Source organism: Pongo abelii, chromosome X (assembly GCF_028885655.2).
Source record: "Pongo abelii isolate AG06213 chromosome X, NHGRI_mPonAbe1-v2.0_pri, whole genome shotgun sequence".
In the NCBI taxonomy this organism is placed as follows: domain Eukaryota; kingdom Metazoa; phylum Chordata; class Mammalia; order Primates; family Hominidae; genus Pongo; species Pongo abelii.
Genome location: NC_072008.2, coordinates 3243408 through 3263307, shown reverse-complemented (window position 1 = coordinate 3263307; position 19900 = coordinate 3243408). Strand labels below are relative to the sequence as shown.

At 44.4% G+C, this 19900-nt stretch overlaps 1 protein-coding gene across 10 annotated transcripts in view; it reads left to right on the top strand.

Annotated features, from left to right (window-relative positions):
* The window catches only part of LOC112131563 (cAMP-dependent protein kinase catalytic subunit PRKX-like), a 324246-nt gene that overhangs the window by 224658 nt on the left and 79688 nt on the right, over positions 1 to 19900 (top strand). For all 10 annotated transcript variants that reach the window (XR_010138927.1, XR_010138928.1, XR_010138926.1 and 7 more), the window contains 3 exons: positions 7550 to 7645; positions 12907 to 12964; positions 18430 to 18507. Coding sequence is in view for 7 of the 10 variants with exons in the window: in XM_063721029.1 (XP_063577099.1) it covers positions 7550 to 7645; positions 12907 to 12964; positions 18430 to 18507 (232 nt within the window). In the remaining 3 variants the exon portion in view is untranslated. The remainder of the gene's footprint in view (positions 1 to 7549; positions 7646 to 12906; positions 12965 to 18429; positions 18508 to 19900) is intronic.

Below are 19900 nucleotides of genomic sequence, written 5' to 3'. Positions count from 1 at the left end.
TGCTCTCAAACTCCTGACCTCGAGTGATTCATCTGCCTCAGCCTCACAAAGTGCTGGGATTACAGGCGTGAGCCACCACGCCTGGCCTAAATTTTACTTTTTAGTCTGAAGGTATCGGGACAAGGATTTTAGAGGAAGAAGTCAAGGTGGGGAGAAATTCTAGTGAAATTCTGGTGACGAGTTTCTTCTTTTCTCTGAAACCCTCTGCCTTCCTTTTCTTGAATGCATTTCCAAAGCACCTGTCTTCCAAGGCCAGCCCCGGTCTTCAGAACTGGGGCAGGTAGTGTGTCAGCTGATAGTTTAGGAGGGTGTTTTTCCAGCTGAGTAGGACGGAGAACATCAGCTCACAGCGCCCAGGGTATCTCTGCCTGCACCATCCACTTTACTGGAAGATGTAGATAGGCGGAATGGTTACATTCCAATTTTACTGGCAAATGATAGAGCTAGTGGCACAATTGGCGTGAATTTTTTTCATTTTTCTTTTTTTGTTTTTGCAGACAGTTTTGCTCTGTTGCGCAGTCAGGAGTGCAGTGGTGCAGTCACAGCTCACTGCAGCCTGGACCTCCTGGGCTCAAGCAAACCCCCCACCTCCACCTCCTGAGTAGCTGGGATGACAGGCACACGTCACTGTACCTGGCTAATTTTTAAAAAATTTTTTGTAGAGATAGGGTCTTGCTATGTTACCCAGGCTAATTTCAAATTCCTAGGCTCAAGTGATCCACCTGCCTCGGCCTCCCAAAGTGCTGGGATGACAGCCGTGAGCCACTGCATGAGCGTTTCTTTTTTTTTTTCTTTTGAGATAGGGTCTTGTTCTGTGTCCAGATTGGAATGCAGTGGTGCAGTCATAGCTTACTGAAGCCTCGACCTCCTGGGCTCAAGCGATCCTCCTGCCTCAGTCTCCTGGGACTACAGAGGCTGTAGCTGGGAACACAGGCACACACCAGCACGTCCAGATAATTTTTAAATTTTTTGTAGAGACGAGGTCTCACTGTGTTGTCCAGGCTGGTCTTGAACTCCTGGGTTCAAGCATTCCTCCCACGTTGGCCTCCCCAAATGCTGGGATGACAGGCATGAGCCACTGTGCCTAGCCTGGGCATGAATTTTTCAGGTGAAAATCTCGAGCTTGCATTCATGCTGATTAGCAGATTGTCCTTGCAAGTATAGCTGTCACCACAGATCAATTTAACTTGCTTAATAATGCCAAATGCCATATAATGAGAATTTGTTCTCCACTTGGTAAGAATTGGAAGCAGTGTGTATGTTTAGAGACAGAAATTTGAGGGTTTCAGAGGGCACTGCCCAGGCGTCCAGGGGAGTGCTCTTTCTCAGACACACACACACACTATCTCTGCTTTTTCTTTCAGGCAAGATCATCAGTTAGTGCTCACTTATTACTTATTTTTTTCCGCTTATTAATACCTTTCTCATGATCTTATGTAATGTCTACTGTCCAAGAGCACTTCGTTTAATATTCTCCATAGATGTTTTTAGGTATGTATGACACATTTCCTCCTGGAGTTTAATGCTCCATTCCTGTATTTGTGCATTTCCCCGATCAAGTCACACAGCTGAATGTATTCAGGCAGGGTCGCCACGCAAACCCAGAGAGAAACAGGAATACAACTCCCCCAACTACTGTTGCAGAGAATGCTGCGGGCAGGTGAGGGAGGACGGGCTCAGGAGGTTGTTAACGTCTGAGGCGGCAGGGTTGGCACAGATCGGATGAGTGTCCCTACTCAGAGCTCTGCTTCCCAGCCTGGCCTGGGTGGTTTTTCAGTACATTGTGGTGGCTCGTAACTCCAGGACCAGCGGCCCAAAGAGATACCCTATTGGAAAACTCACCTTCGTGCTAAAGGGCAAAACAAGCAACTGAAGTGTTATTTAAGAAGAAAGAAATTCTGTGTTAGGGCCGCGTCGCACACACCTAATCATTTACCTTTCTCTGGTAACTTTCATTTCCTCATGTAACCCACCCCCACTTCTCTGTCACCTCTCCCATTGATTTCCATTTTTGTACTTCATATTTCTCCTCTTTGTTTTTCTTTGAACTTTTCTTCACTGCAGTGTATTGGACAGTTCATGTGTGTAGTTCTACGTATGAATGTCCTGACACTGCTGTTAGAAACTACCACAGACTGGAAGGTTTAAACAAGAGAATTTTATCCTCTCTTAGTCCTGGAGACCAGAAGTTTGAGATCAAAGTGTCTCAGGACTGCGCTCCAGGGAAGGATCCTTTCTGCCTCTCCCAGTTCCTGGGAGCTCCAGGCATCCCTGGGCCTGTGGCCGCATCACTCCAGTCTCTGCCTCCACCTTCATGGGGCCTTCTCCTCTGTGTCTCTGTCTCCTCTTCAGTCTCTTAGAAGGAAGGACACCTGTCATTGGATTTAGGGCCACCCTAATCCAGGATGATCTCATCTCAAGATCCTTCAATTAACTCATCTGCAAAGACCCTATTGCCGAATAAGGTCTCATTCCAGGTCTGGGCATTAGGACGTGGACAGATCTTTCTGAGGGCCGCAGTTCAATCCACTACAGATGGATCCAGTTCCCTCTGGAGGCTCCAGAGGAGGATCCTCCCTGCCTCTCCCAGCTCCTGGGGGCTCCAGGCGTCCCTGGGCTTGTGGCCACATCACTGCTGTCTCTGCCTCTGCCCCCATGTGGCCTTCTCCTCTGTGTGTGTGCCTCCTCTTGAGTCCCTTATGAGGATACTTGTCATTGGATTTGGGCCTACCCTATTCCAGGATGATCTCATCTGAAGCTCCTTAATTCTATCTGCAAAGACCCTGTTTCCCAATAAGGTCCCGTTCACAGGTTGTTGGGGCAAGATCATGGATGTGTCTTTTTGGGGACCTCTCATTCCACCCACTCCACTGAATTTTGTGAAGGTCAGGAAGTGATTTGGAATCTACAGGAGAATTATTTTTGCTCATGGACATTTCTGATAATCAATGAGGGTGTCATTTGAAAGCTCCATTTTATAAGGTATTTCCGTTGCTAGCATGCCTGAATTAGAATATCTTAAGTCAAAAGAAGCTAAATGGAAAACACGACTTTGAGCCAATATGAGTCTCTGTCCTGGTCAATATGAGAAAATCTCAGAAGTACAACTTGTGCCATGGACATGTAAGTGTCTAGTATACACTTACTGGTTGATGAAATGGTTTGGCTTTGTGTCCCCACCCAAATCTCATGTTTAAATGTAATCCCCAGTGTTGGAGGCGGGACCTGGTGAGAGGTGGTTGGATCATGGGGGTGGTTTCTGACAGTTTAGCAACATTGCCCTAGTACTGTCTCATGATAGAGTTCTCAGGAGATCTGATGGTTGTAAAGTGTAGTACTTCCCCCTTTGCTCGCTGTCACTCATCTGCCACCATGTAAATGTGCCTTGCTTCCCCTTCGCCTTCCGCCATGATCGTAAGTTTCCTGAGGCCTCCCCAGCCATGCAGAACTGTGAGTCAACTCAATCTCTTTTCTTTTCTTTTCTTTCTTTTTTTTTTTGAGACAGAGTCTTGCTCTGTCGCCCAGGCTGGAGTGCAGTGGCGCGATCTCAGCTCACTGCAAGCTCCGCCTCCCGGGTTCACGCCATTCTCCTGCCTCGGCCTCCCGAGTGTCTGGGACTACAGGCTTCTGCCACCACGCCTGGTTAATTTTTTGTATTTTTAGTAGAGACAGGGTTTCACTGTGTTAGCCAGGATGGTCTCGATCTCCTTGACCTCATGATCCGCCCACCTTGGCCTCCCAAAGTGTTGGGATTACAGGCATGAGCCACCGCGCCTAGCCTAAATCTCTTTTCTTTATAAATTACCCAGTCTCAGGTAGTTCTTTATAGCAGACTGAAAATGGACTAATACAGTTGACTTCTAGATGTTCTTGGATTTATCTTGGTCTTTGCGGTTTTAAGTATATATATTTTTTAGTTTATTTCACATATTTTAAACATTTCTAGATATTAGTAAAGTCTGTTGGTTTCTGTAGCAGGACTGTAATCTTTTTACTACAGTCAACAAAGCATAGTATGACAATCTTGTTTTTACACATGCACCACTATTTTCAAGGCTGTATTTGCATGTATTTCTGTCTTTTTCCTGGTCTCCAGGGGTCAAGAAATGGTTTTCTTGGGGCAAAGAGCTTTGGTCAGCTTTGCAGACCACCCAGTCTCAGTTACAAGTACAGACTCTGCTCCTGCACCTTAAAAGCAGTCACATAGTGAGACCGCATCCCTATAGAAAGTCAAAAAATTAGCCAGGCGTGGTGGCACACACCTGTGGTCCCCGCTACATGGGAGCCTGAGGTGGGAGGATGGTCTCCTGGGGGAGGTCAAGGCTACAGTGAGCTATGATTGCACCACTGCACTCCAGCCTGGGTGACAGAGTCAAACCCTGTCTCAAAACAAAAGAAAAATATGATATCTCAGGCTCTTTCATTTGGCCTATACACATTTATTGAGCACCTGTTGTGTGCCACATACTGTTCCATGAATGAGGAATATAAAGAAATTCAGTGATGGGTGTGGTGGCTCCCATCTGTAGTCCCATTACTTTGGAAGGCTGAAGTGGGAGGATCACTTGAGCCCAAGAGTTTGAGACCAGCCTGGGCAACATAGTGAGACCTCGTCTCTACCAAAAATTAAAAACAAACAAACAAACAAACAAAAAACCCTGGCGTGGTGGTGCAGACCTGTAGCCCCAGCTGCTCAGGAGGCTGAAGTAGGAGCATAGCTTGACCCCTGGAGGTGAAGGCTGAGTGCACTGAGCCAGGATCACGCTGCATGCAGTACTCCAGCCTGGGGGCAACAGAGCAAGACCCTGTCTCAAAAAAAAAGTAGTTCACTGACATTCCCTTGCAGTTTATTGACGGTGCCTTATAGTGCCGTGCGAGCCGGCTCAGTACTGGGCTGCACAGAATCAGGTATTGCTTGTGCTGTGGGAAGCCTTGAGAAAGGTGTCCTGTTCTTGGCCATAGTGGCGTATTCACCACTGTAAACTTTATTTTAACAATGATTTTATATTTCATTTCATTTATGTACTCCATCTCGCGCTGTCACCCAGGCTGGAGTGCAGTGGCGCGATCTCAGTTCACTGCAACCTCTGCCTCTCAGGTTCAAGCCATTCTCCTGGCCCAGCCTCCTGAGTAGCTGAGATTACAAGCACCGGCGACCATGCCCAGCTGATTTTTGTATTTTTAGTAGAGACGGGTTTCACCATGTTGGCCAGGCTGGTCTGGAACTCCTGACCTAAAGTGACCTGCCTGCCTCAGCCTCTTAAAGTGTTGGGATTGCAGGCATCAGCCACAGCATCCGGCCTATTTTATATTTTATTGTATTTTGAGACAAGGTCTCACTCTGTCACCCAGGCTGGAGTGTGGTGGTGTGATCACAGCTCACTGCAGCCTTGACCTGTGGTCAAGCGATCTTCCCCCCTCAGCCTCCCAAGTAGCTGGGACCACACATATGCACCACCACACTCAGCTAATTTTTTTTTGTAAGACGGGGTTTTGCCATATTTCCCAGGCTTATTTTATTTTTTAAATTGACACATAATAATTGTACATATTCATGGGGTAGACAGTGATGCTTTGATACAAAGAGTGGAGTAATCAGATCAGGGTAATTAGCATATCCATTTCAATTATTTACCATTTCTTTGTGTTAGGAACATTCAATATCTTCTATGTATTTGAAACTGTACTACATGTTATTGCTAATTATACTCACCCTACAAGACTATAGAACACTGGAACATATTCCTCCTATCTGCTTGTAATTTTGTATCCTTTAGCAAACCTCTCCCTATCTCTCACTTCTTCCCTTCCCAGCGTCTAGTATCCTCTGTTCTTCTTTATCCTTTCAGGAGATCAGCTTTTTTTTAGCTTTCGTGTATGAGTAAGCACAAGTGCCATTTAATGTTCTTTTCCTGGCTTATTTCACCTAACATAATGTCCTCCAGTTTCCTCCATGTTGCTGCCAATCAGAGGATTGTATTCTTTTTCATGGCTGAATAGTATTCTACTGTGTGTAGATACCACCTTTTCTTTACCTATCTGCTCATCTGTTGATGGACACCTACGCTGATTCCCTATCTTGGCTGTTGTGAATAGTGCTGCACTAAACATGGGTGTGCCGATGTCTCTCCAGTATCATGACTTCCTTTCCTTTGAACACATACCTAGTAATGTGATGGCTGGGTCACATGGGAGTTCTATTTCTAGTTTTTTGAGGAACTTCCATACTCTTCTCTATGGTAGCTCTACTAGTTTACATTCCCACCAACATTGCGTAAGAGTTCCCTTTTGGCCAGGCACAGTGGCTCACGCTGGTAATCCTGGCACTTTGAGAGACCAAGCTGGGTGGATCGCTTGAGCCCAGGACTTCAAGACCAGCCTAGGCAACATGGTGAAACCCCCGCTCTACAAAAAAAATACAAAAATTAGCTGGCATGGTGGCAGGTACCTGTGATCCCAGCTACTTGGAAGGCTGAGGCAGGTTGATTGCTTGAGCCTGGGAGGCAGAGGTTGCAGTGAGCTGAGATTGCAGCGCTGCACTCCAGCCTGGGAGACAGAGCAAGATCCTGTCTTAAAAAAAAAAAAAAAAAAAAAAAAAAAAAAAAAAAGAGTTCCCTTTTCTCCACATCCTCACCAGCATTTGTTATTTTTGTGTGTATGTGTCTTTTTTTAAAATTTTTTTTGAGACGGAGTTTCACTCTTGTTTCCCAGGCTGGAGTGCAATGGCATGATCTCGGCTCACTGCAACCTCCACCTTCCGGGTTCAAGTGATTCTCCTGCCTCAGCCTCCCAAGTAGCTGGGATTACAGACGCGTGCCACCACGCCTGGCTAATTTTTGTATTTTTAGTAGCGATGGTGGTTTCACCATGTCGGCCAGACTGTTCTCAAACTCCTGACCTCAGGTTATCCACCCACCTCGGCCTCCCAAAGTGCTGGGATTACAGTGTCTTTTTGATAATAGCCATCTTAACTGGGTTGAGATGGTTGACACCTCATTGAGGTTTTGATTTGCATTTCCCTGATGATTAGTGACGTTGAGCATTTTTTTCATGTACCTGTTGGCCTTTTCCATGTCTTCTTTTGAGAAATGCCTGTGAAGACCACCTGTCCATTTTTTAGTTGGAGTGCTTATCTTTTCGCTTTTGAGACATTTGAGTTCTATGCTTGGTCATGGTGGTGGATTCACCCCGGTAAACATGAGAGAGCATTTCTGTCCAGTGTTTAGTGCGCAGTTAAGGAATGGGCTGGTGGCCCCTCTGAATAAGATGCCCAAAGGAGTTGCCTTCTGCTCAGCAGACGCCTCTCAAATGGTCTTTATATTCTCTCCAAGGGAGCTTCCCCTGCGTCGGGCTGTGGCACCCAGTGCCTTGCCTCTTAGATCCATCTGACTGTCACGTGCTTTCACATCGTGACAACTTCAATGTGCGGGGAAGAGCATGTGAAATAAATTATCTGCTGCCTGTGTTAAGCAGAAATAGCTATCATTACAAAGCAGGGATTTTTTTCCATGCTTACTCCACACTAAAAATACGTTTGTTTTTCTAACAGGTTTCCACCGTTTTTTGATGACAACCCGTTTGGCATTTATCAGAAAATTCTTGCAGGCGAAATAGATTTCCCCAGACATTTGGATTTCCATGTAAAGTAAGTAAACCGTTTGCCTCGTCATGAGGTGTGTTTATTTTTAAAGTGTCTAAAATCACCGTGAAAACACGCACTCAGCAGGATACCATATTGCGTTATTAAATGTGCTGCACATAAACTATTTTGGACAGTTGTCTTTTCCACAAGAAAAAAAGATTTTAAGTTTTCTACTTTAATGATAGCCTCACATTTTAATGAGTCTTGGCCGTACTTTGTTCTTTTGGTGATATGTTGTATTTAAAATGAGCCAATGAACGAGTCTGTCATTGTATTTTATAAGAGAGCAGTTTTGCAGTTTGACAAGAAGAATCCTCCTAGTTCTGTGGCGTGCAGAACTGTTGATGGATTTAGCAGAGTTTTATCCTCTCTCCTGCTTAAATTATGCTCAACCTCTAAGTCCTTTTTAACATCAGCATTTTCAGTTCTGAGCATGTTGCTTCAAGAATATTTACAGTTGCTGGACATTGGCAACTTTGGATGCACGTTTTATAAAGGTCGTGGCAGTAGGGAAAAAATATATTATTTTCTTAAATATAAGAACGCGGCTGGGCGTGGTGGCTCACGCCTGTAATCCCAGCACTTTGGGAGGTCGAGGTGGGTGGAACACGAGGTCAGGAGATCGAGACCATCCTGGGAAACACGGTGAAACCTCGTCTGTACTGAAAATACAAAAAATTAGCCGGGTGTGGTGGTGGGCGCCTGTAGTCTCAGCTACTTGGGAGGCTGAGACAGCAGAATCGCTTGAACCCAGGAGGCGGAGGTTGCAGTGAGCTGAGATCGCGCCACTACATTCCAGCCTGGGTGACAGAGCAAGATTCTGTCTCAAAAAAAAAGAATGCTTTTGGTTTTCTGGCTACCTTACCCAATCTGGTCACCTGGTAGCCATTTTTACTGTAATAAGCACTGATTTCTGTTTGTTTCACTGTATTTTTCAGATGAGTTGATGGGTGCACCAGCCCCCCGGGCACAAACTAGAGCTAAATGCATCTAGTTGAGAACTAAACTTTTCTTTTCCATGGTCTATTTTCTTATGAGCCGGTGGAAGTTCAGTTCAGAGAAGACTTATTTCAGGGCGATGGAGCAGGTTGTTTTGAATATGCCCCTTATGGGGCCACTGGCTACGTTCAGTTGAATTTCTTGGTGGTGAATGCACCCCATCCTGACCAGAGGTTCTTAGTCTGAACAGAAGATAAGGTCATGTTTTATTGGCTTGAGCGTGTGTTGTGTTTGACACACTAAGAGGCAGGCTTTAAAAGACTTTAGCAAGAAAACGAGGCTCCGCTTCACAATGAGTCGCCTGGAAGGGACACCCTGTCCAGTGAATGGTAAGACAGGGAGGTGTCAGGGAAAACAGCACCTCAGAAGCCGACTGCTCTGGAAGGAGTTAGAAAGGATTATATAGAACCTCTCTCTCAGGCCCCAAATCCCATCTGAGTTGAGTGACATTATATCAAGTGGATGGCAAAGCACTTCTATGATCGAGTTTGGCCAGGTGAGGTGCTCATGCCTGTAATCCCAGCACTTCAGGAGCCGGAGGTGGGAGGATTGCTTGGGGCCAATCCAATAGTTTGAGGCCAGCCTGGACAATGTAGCAAGACCCCATGTCTACAAAAAATTAAAAAATTAGCTGGGCATCATAGCAAGTGCCTGTAGTCCCAGCTACTAGGGAGGCTGAGATGGGAGGACTGCTTGAGCCCAGGAAGTCGAGGCTGCAGTGACCTATGATTGCACCACTGCACTCCAGACTGGATGAAAGAGTGAATACCTGTGTCAAAAAAAGAAAAAAAAATTAAAATTAAAATATATAATTTTATATATATATATATATATATATATATATATATGGAGGGGGGGGTTCCAATGTTCTGTGGAAACAACAACAAAAAAAGGAATTGCAGAAATAGAACAAACCAGAAGCGTAATCAAAGTCTGGTCTCTTGCCACCTGTCCTTTCTCTCCTAGTTTATCTTCTTTGAGAGCAGTGACCATCTTGGTACTGTCTGATCTAACATGCCTCTCTTTATGCAGCTCCCAGCCCCTTCCATTGTTCCCCACAGTGCCCCTGTTTCTTTACATACCCAGTGTGGGTCCAGCAAGAGCAGAAACAGTGATAGATAGAAGTGAACTGATAGTTGACTTGTTCCCATTATTTGTTAAATCTTATCAAATTGGCTGAGAAGCAAGACCTCAATGACTCATATCTTTCCTGTTTTTGGTAGAGATGGGTATGGGGATCTTGCTGCATTACCTAGGCTGCTTTTGAACTCCTGGGCTCAACTGATCCTCCTGCCTTGTCCTCCCCAAGTGTTGGGATTACAGGCGTGAACCACTGCACCTGGCCTTAATCATGCATTTTCTTATCCAAATCACTGTCCCTGGTTGTCCATGATGCTAGAATTTTGATTCTCAGCTTTTTAAAGTCATATGTTGCTTCCTGCAACTTTTATCATTTGACCAGGTAAACATGTCGCCTGGGCAAATGGCACATCAGGATTGACATTCCTTATAGAAATAAATATCATTTAAAACAAAACACCAAAACAAAGCTTTGGGACTTGTTGCCAATTCAGTAGAGGTATTATCTGCCGGTGTTTTTTACAACACCTGAAAGTACCTGCATCTGAGAGGAGCCAGCTGGTGCCAGGATCGTAAATAAAATGTAGAATTTTGGCTACAGTGCATCAAAAGAGTGCCGGCAGATGTGTTGCTTATCCCGGGGTCAAGGGACCCATCTACAGCTGTGGACACTTCTGTTGTTCCTTTATAGGGCTTTGCGTCTTCAGGGGCCCCTTGTCATCCATACTCTTTACTTTCTAGACTGCTTTATAAGAGTTTGCTTTGGTATTTTACTTTTTCTTTTAAAGAGATGGGTGTCTTGCTCTGTCACCCAGGCTGGAGTGCAGTGGCACAATCATAGCTCACTGCAGCCTCGACATCCTGGGCTCGAATGATGCTCCCACCTCAGCCTCCCGAGTAACTGGTGCTACAGGCATGCACCACCATGCCTGGCCAATGTTTTGATTTTTTGTAGAAATGGGGGTCTTAGTATGTTGCCCATGCTGGTCTCGAACTCTTGGTCTCAAGTGGTCTTCCCACTTCAGCCCCCTGCATAGCTGGGATTACAAGCCACTGTCCTGTATTTTAAATAAATCTTCATTTTCTTACATGCCAAACACCAAAAAAATTAAAAAAAAAATTCAAGGTCATCAAGCACTTTGTTTTCTTACAACACACACACACACACACACACACACACACACACACACACACACACACACACACACACACACACACACACACACACACACACACACACACACACACACACACACACACACACACTGAAATTTATCAGGTGATCACCAAAACATTCTGAAATAAACATAGGGCTTTTTTTCCCCCTATGATTTACACCACTGCCTGCCAGCGTACACACTTAAAGCTGATTGGACTGGGATTCTAAGAAAACAGAGGTTTATCTAAAATATAAAAGCATAAATAAACCTGTCTTAGAATTGCACTGCAGTGAGCTTTAAGTTTAAGTGTGTGTGGTAAGGGGGCAGGCAGTGGTGTACATCACATGGGGGACGAAGCCCCACATTTATTTGGGAATGTTTTGGGGGTATAGTGTTTGATAACCTTGATTTTTTTTTGGCAGAGGGGAGCATGTCAAAATAATGGAGAAACTCACTAAGTAGTGAAAAGTTTTCTAACTTTGAGGTGATTTTTATATTCCCCACCCTGCTCAAAGCTTTTCAGCCTTACAGGATGGATACAATAATCCTAGCCTTAGGTGGGCGGACAGATGGTGTCTGAGTTTTACTTTGAGGCAGAGAAGCGGTGAAGTCTGACAAGCATCCCATCCTAATTCAGAAAGCGTGGTGGCAGGAAACTGTAAAATTTCCGATCAGACAGCACTGGCGAGATTCACAATCTAGATGGTGGAGTCTGACCCTAGGACGTCACCTGGCTTGTCGGAGACTCCACAGTCCGTCACAGAACCTGGGAGTGGCCCAGTCCAAGTTCGTGCTACTTACCTTGGGGTATAGTTTATGCCGGGTGGGAGTGGCCCAGTCCAAGTTCGTGCTACTTACCTTGGGGCATAGTTTATGCCGGGTGGGAGTGGCCCAGTCCAAGTTCGTGCTACTTACCTTGGGGTATAGTTTATGCCGGGAAAGCCTAGACGCTTACACCGGGGTCATGGGTATTGGATTGTTTTGGAGGACTTCAATATATTATATTATTATATCATATTATGTATATTATTATACATAATATACTCTGTGTATTGTATGTGTACACACAGACACACATGATCATTTCTACTTCCATAAATATGCATCTTTTAGAACTCACCTAATCTGGAAGTCTTCAACATCATCTCCAACTACCCATCCTAATTGAACCAGCTTGCTGTTTTTTGTTGTTGTTGTTGTTTGTTTTTATTTTTTTTTGAGACTCAGTCTACCTCTGTCACCCAGACTGGAGTGCAGTGGCTCAGTCGCAGCTCACTGCAACCTTCGCCTCCTGGGTTCAAGCGGTTCTTCTGCCTCAGCCTCCCAAGTAGCTGGGACCACAGTTGTGTGCCAGCATGCCCAGCGAATTTTTTTTTTTTTTTTTTGTAGAGATGGGGTTTCACCATGTTGGCCAGGCTGGCCTCCAACTCCTCACATCAAGTGATCCACCCGCCTCGGCCTCCCCAAAGTGCTGGGATTACAGGTGTGAGCCAGTGTGCCCAACCTCCCCACCTGCTGTACTTCTGACATGGTCTGTTATTTAAAAGGAAGATTCCAAGTGAAGAAGCAGACTTAGGAGACTCATCCTAATGTGTGTGCTTATGGGAAAGCCAGCCTTTTAAAACAGGAATCCCATCAATAAGCAGACGCCCAGGGCAGCTTGATGTTGGTGAAAGCAGATGTCTTCTATTTTGCAGGGACAGCCTGACAGGCATGTAAGTGTCTGGATCCTCCCCACAGGCACATATAAATTTCACCCTTTTCTACTCAAAGGTGTATTTTCTTTACAAAGATGTAATCAACCCCCTTCCCTTAGCTTCAGCCTTGCATGGGGCAACCCAGCCTCGCATAGGTTATTTAAGAGCCGGTGATGGTAGGAAATAAGCACTAGAAAGTGTTTTGCCAAAGTGGAAATTGAACTGCGGTCCTCATGTCAGATAGATCTTATCTCTGTTGCCATGCTGCGTTTGCTGATGTTGATATATAACCTGTGTACTGTCTTTTTTGTCTCCTCCCCCAACATAGAGACCTCATTAAGAAACTGCTCGTGGTTGACAGAACAAGGCGATTAGGGAACATGAAGGTCAGTATTTGATCCCGCAGGTGTTCAGTGGTACCCGATGTGCGTGTCTGCCATCTAACACCCACATTGGCATGTGCAGATATAAACCAAGGCTTAGCGGTCATATTTAATCACTGCCCAAATTTGAAATCTGGTGTTTTATGTATTTTTTTAAATTTTACTTGAAACTGCCAAGAAAGATCTATCAAATCTGGGTTTCTGGGCCCACAACGTCAAACTGGGTCTACACCGTATCTCCCGTCCCCTCAAGCAAGGTTAATAGAGCAATAACAATTTATAAGTTATTACTCATTATTTTGTTTACTTATTTATTTTATTTTTTAAACAGCTTTACGGAGAGTGAATTCACACGCCATGCCATTTAGCCATCTAAAATGTGCGATTCGGTGGCTTTTAGTATACACACGATTATGTACAGCCACCCCCGTGGTTAATCTTAGAACATCTTCATCAGCTCAAAAAAAGAAACCCTGCACCCTTCAGTTATCACTGTGCTATTCTTTCATCCTCTCTTGCCCTAAGCCAGCGGTCCCCAACCTTTTTGGCACCAGGGGCCAGTTTTCTGGAAGACAATTTTTCTACAGACCACACAACCTAAATCCCTTACTTGCGCAGTTCACAACAGGGTGTGTGCTCCTATGAGAATCTAATGCCACCACTGATGTGACAGGAGGCGGAGCTCAAGTGTTAATGCCAGCCATGGGGAGCAGCTGTCAGTACAGGTGAAGCTTCGCTCACCTGCCTGCTGCTCACCTCCTGCTGTGTGGCCCATTTTGGTTCCTCATAGGCCGTGGACCACTACCAGTTTGTGGCCCAGGGGTTGGGGACCCCTACCCTAAGCAGCCACTAATCTACTGACTTTCTCTGTAGGGTTCGGTATTCTGGGCTCTGCTAAAAATGGCCCTGCTAAAAATGGAATTGTACAAAATGTAAGCTTTTGCCTCTGGCTTCTTTCTCTGAGCATGATGTCTTCAAGGTTCATCCAGCCTGTAGCCTGTGTCAGAGCTTCCTTCCTTTTCCTGAGTGCATAGTATTCGATTGTGTGGGCAGACCTTGTTTTGTTCATCCGTTCATCTATGGATGGACCTCTGGGCTGTTTCCACCTTTTGGCTTTTGGGAATGCTTCTGTCATGGACCTGGGAGTATGTGTTTTATGTGCGCAGGTGATGATTTTAAAAGTTGTGCATCAGGTACGATTTCCACAAACTTTTTGTGTGGAGGCAAGTACATAATTGACAAACAGACTCTTGCATAAGTAGTATGATACCTTATATGTGTGTTTTGGCATCCCTGAATTTGACAGAATTCATGGACTTTTTGTTGGCCATTTCTAGCTCTGGACAACCTCGGAGGGACTTCTACATGGAGGAACTTCCATATACGTCTTGACCCTATAAATTCCAGTCTGGAGAGACACAGTACACCAGGGTGTGAGGCTTGAACCACTTGGCTCTCTTGGGGCCCTCTGTGTAGTTTAGGAGTCTCCAGTGGCTGCCATAAGAACTGACCACAAACTAGGGGCTTAAACAACAGGAATTTCTGCTCTCCCCATCCTGGAGACGAGGAGTCTGAGATCAAGGTGTCTCAGTCCTCCAGAGGCTCTAGGGGAGGATCATTCTTGCCTCTCCCAGCCCCTGGAGGCTCCAGGCATCCCTGGGCTTCTGGCCGCATCACTCCAGTCTCTGTCCTTGTTCACGTGGCCTTCTCTGTGTCTGTGTCTCCTGTCTCTCAGAAGGATGCCTGTCATTGGGTTTAGGGTCATCCTAATGCAGGATTATCTCTTCTCAAGAGCCTTCCCTTAATTACATTTACAAAGACGCTATTTGCATGTAGGGTTCCATTCCCAGGTACTGGGAGTCAGGACATGGGCATATATTTTGGGGGCCACTGCCCAATGTGTGATAATTGTGTCTACTTCCTGCTAGAGGTTCTGGGGGGGATCCTTCCTGCCTCTCCCAGCTCCTGGGGGCTCCGGGCATCCCTGGGCTTGTGGCCACATCACTGCAGTCTCCACCTCCATTTTCACAAGGCCTTCTCCTCTGTGTTTGTGTCTCCTCTTCTGTCTCTTATGAGGACACCTGCCACTGGATTTAGGGCCCACCCTACTCCAGGATGATGTCATCTCGAGAACCTTAATTTAGTTACATCTGCAAAGACCCTATTTCCAAATAAAGTGATATTCAAGGCATTGGGGGATTGGATGTGCACATGTCTTTTTGAGGGACATTGTTTACCCTGTAACTGTAGTCAAACTTCTGTCCTTTACATTATTTGTAGACAGGGGCCGATACCTTCAGATCTCCAAGGAGCCTGTCCAGCCAGGTTGCACGGTGTGGACTCATCTGTGCCACGGCTCTTCATAAGATTGGATGGGTCCTGTGTTAATGCCATAGCCATTTAGAAAAGAGCTGGGTCTCTTGCCAGGACTGCAGGGAATTACAGATGACCCATATCTAGAATCTGCTGGGAATGGCGTAGTGACCATCATAGGTACCTTCCAAGGGGGAAAAACAAGTTTCCCAATCAAAGGAATTGGGGAAAAGCTCACAAACTCCCAAGCTAGGTCTTAAAGTCTAGTTAATTCTCCTGATATGGAGATAAACTGAAAGAGACTCAAGAAAACACTGACTTTATTTTATTTTTTTTAAAATGAACACATGAAAATGGTATTATTTAGCGTGTACAACATGAAGTTTTGAAATATGTACCCATTGTGGAATGGTCCATTGAGTTCATTAACATATGCATTACCTCACATAATTACCATTTATTTGTGGTGAGAACACTTAAGATCTACTCTTTGAAAAAAATTGTTTTTAAGAGATGGGGTCTTGATGTGTTGCCCAGGCTGGTCTCGAGCTCCTGAGCTCAAGGGATCCATGCACCTCGGCCTCACAAAGTGCTAGGATTACAGGCAAGAGCCACTGCACCCAGCAAGATCTACTCTTCTAGAGATTCTTGAGAATACATCATGAGTTATAGTCACCGAGCTGTGCAAGCGACCGACTGAACTTGTTCCTCCTGTGTCTCTCACTTTGTCTCTTTTGACCAATGACTTCCCATCTCAGCCCCTTCCCAGCCCCTGGTATCCACCATTCTACTCTCTGCTTCTATGAGTTCAACTTTTTTAGATTTCCCATATAAGTGAGATTAGGTGGTATTTGTCTCTCTCTACCTGGCTTATTTCTCTTTCTCTCTCTCTTTTTTTTTTTTTGTTTTTCAGACAGAGCAAGGTGGAGGTTGCAGTGAGCCAAGATGGTGCCACTGCCCTCCAGCCTGGATGACAGAGTGAAACTCTGTCCATTGCCCGCCCTCCCCCCCAAAAAAAACATAGAGTATAGTAAATAGATAAACCAGGGACATAGTCATTTATTATCATTACCAAGTATTAGATGCTGTAGATAACGTACGTGTTAGACTGTTATACGCCTGGCAGTGTAACAGGAGGGATGCATTGTCCTATGGTTACAATGGCCATGACGTCACTAGGGGATAGGAGTTTTTAAGATCATTATAATCTTACGGGAGCACCACTGTATATGTCATCCATTGTTGACTGAAGCATCATTTTGAGGCTCATGACTGTAGATACACACCCACACACACACTTTTTTTATTTTTATTTTTTCAAGACAGGGTCTTGCTCTGTCATGCAGCCTGGAGTGCAGTGGTGCGACCACAGCTCACTGCAGCCTTGACCTCCTGGACTCAAGTGATCCTCCCATCTCCGCCTCCCGAGTAGCTGGGACTACATGCACGCACCACCACGGCTGGCCAATTTTTATATTTTTTTGTAGAGACCAGGTCTTACTTTGTTGCCCAGGTTAGTCTCAAACTCCTGGGTTCAAGCAGCCCTCCTGCCTCGGCCTCCCAAAGTGCTGGAATATAAACATGAGCCACTGCTCCCACCCCCTCACACACACTTTATATAACACACACACACACACACACACACACACACACAAACACACACACTAGTTTGGATACTAATGTGAATCTCAGTATATACATATAGTTTATACTCTACATATAAAATGTGTAAAGTACATATGTATATGTGTGTACATATATAATATATGTGTATATATTAACATGTGTATGTGTATAAGTATGTGTATATATGTGTATATATTAACATGTGTATGTATATAAGTATGTGTATATATAAATATATGTGTGTATATATTAACGTGTATGTGTATAAGTATGTATGTATTAACGTGTGTATGTATCTAAGTATGTGTATATGTGTGTATATATTAATGTGTGTATGTGTATAAGTATGTGTATATATTAACATGCGTATGTATAGAAGTATGTGTATTTATCAATATATGTGTGTATATATGTATGTGTGTGTATATATTACTATGTATGCATGTGAGTATATACAGACACACACATCCTTTAGTATCCAAATTAGAATTTTATCTGATGGATAAAATTTATTTTATTTTATTCTCTTATTTTATTCACAGCACTCTTATTTATTCTTATTCACAACATTGCTGAAGGTAAAACTCAACATCTATTATTTGTTGCCTGACTTAGCTATAGATCAAAAATACCTGTTTTGCAATAAGAAAAAGAAAAAGTTGTCAAAACAACTGGATGGGAAAACAATAGAAAAAATTCACATTACTGTTTCCTTTTGAAGATATGGTCGTGGACGTATTCCTCTTTAAGGATAAGAAATTTAAAACTACAGAAATGCTAACTGATAGACGTGTTAAATTCAGACGTACTGGCTTCTGTTTCGTGGAACCTACGTTTATTTCTTCTGCTGTCCCACATTTAATTGATAACAACGTCACTACAAGTATAAAAAAAGGAAGCAGAGTGAGGTTTACGGATGAGCACTTGGGAGGGATTTCAGAGGTCCTGATGGCCGCAGTGTGAGCCAGCCGATGCCTGGTGCTACCCTTGAGCATGAAGCAGGCCGCCTTGAATGCCTGTTGTTAATTGCCAGGCCATGCAATGTCGTTCCTAAGGTCTCTTAAATTGGACATCCTTGGTTTGAGTTCCCAGTCTTGTTATTTACTTGCTGGGTCCTACTGAGCAAATTAACATCATTCAGTGAACCCTGGTTTCTATGTCTGTAAAATACTGAGTAAGTTTGCCAAGATGAAAACAGGAGACAAACTGAGAAATTACTGGGTGTCCAGTTTTATGTCAAGAGATGGAATCGTATTTACCTTTTTCGTCTTTGGTCCGGAATGCAAATGCATCGCACAGGAGCAGAATGACTGGATTTGTTTCTGCAACAAAAAAGGGCAAACAAAACACTAACAGCTTTGCTTGCAGGTTTTCCTAGCAGCTCACCCTCCAGGCACAGTTCTCCAAAATGCAGCAAACTTGTTCCGTGTGTTTCAATACTAAAATAATGTAGAGATGATTTGGGGTATTTTTCTTTCCTGCCCTGTCAAAATTCTGTATACTGACGACACGTGTTGTTTCTTTTGAAGAACGGGGCGAATGATGTGAAACGTCATCGGTGGTTCCGCTCCGTGGACTGGGAAGCTGTTCCGCAGAGAAAACTGAAGGTACAACACATATCAGTGGGTGACTCAGTATGCCCGAGCTCTCCCATTAACAGGGACTGCCTCTGAATCCTGGGACTTCTTTGTTGATGGCTGACCTGTAATTAATTTATATAATACAACTATTTGTCTAAAACCGTTCATAAGCCAAGTTCCCCACTCTATGAGTGTCTTAGTGCTAACCATCTACCTAGCTCCCACAAAGGCAGGAGCCACCACACCCAGTCATATACCACATGTTCTTTGTCCATTCATCCCTGGATGGACACTTATCCCAGATTTTGAAGCAGATTTTAGGAGACCTGGCCTGATTCCTGACTAGCTCTGTGACTGCTAAACCCCACTCCCTCCTCTGTAGTGGAAAGCGGTCAACAGGATTACAGAGATAAGCAAGTGTCTAGCACCATGATCATCGTTCAGTGATGGTGGTGTATTACATGGAGAATATTCTTTGGAACGTTTCTGGCCAAACTGCCTATTTTTAAACATCTGGCTTTTTGGCTGGGTGCTGTGACTCACGCCTATAATTCCAGTACTTTGAGAGGCCAACTCAGGCAGATCACTGGAACCCAGGAGTTTGAGACTAGCCTGGGCAATATGGTGAAATCCCGTGTCTACAAAAAATACAAAAATTAGCCGGGCGTGGTGGCATACGCTTGTGGCACCAGCTACTTGGGAGGCTGAGGCACAAGAATTGCTTGATACCAGGAGGCGGAGCTTGCAGTGAGCCAAGATTACGCCACTGCACGCCAGCCTGGGCGAGAGAGCCAGACCCTGTCTCAAAAAAAAAAAAAAAAAAAAAAAAAATCTGGCATTTTTTTCAATGTATAATACTTGTCCATTTTATAAATGAGGAGCCTGTGCTCAGAGAAGTTAAGCCGTGTGTGGAAGGTTACACCGCTGCTAAGCAGTATAACTATCACATGTACATATTTATGGAGGTACATGTTATATTTTGATGCACGCATAGAATGTGTAATGATCAACTGAGAGTAATCAGGGTATCCATCAGCTCAAACATTTATCATTTTTATGGGTTGGGAATATTGCAAATCTTCTAGCTATTCTGAAATATACAATATATTGTTAACTCTGGCCACCCAACTATGCTATCAAACACTGGAACTTATTCCTTTTATCTAACATTATGTTTATACAATATTTCTTCATCTCCCCTTCATCCCCTACCCATACACACTTCCCACCCTCTGGTAACTATCATTCTACTCTCAACCTTCATGACATCAATTTTTTTAGCTCCCACATATGAGTGGGAACATGCTGTGTTTCTCATTCTGCATCTGGCTTAGTTTATTATTTATTATTTATTTTTTGAGACAGCGTCTTGCTCTGTTGCCCAGGCTGGAGTGCAGTGGCACGATCTTGCTCACTGCAG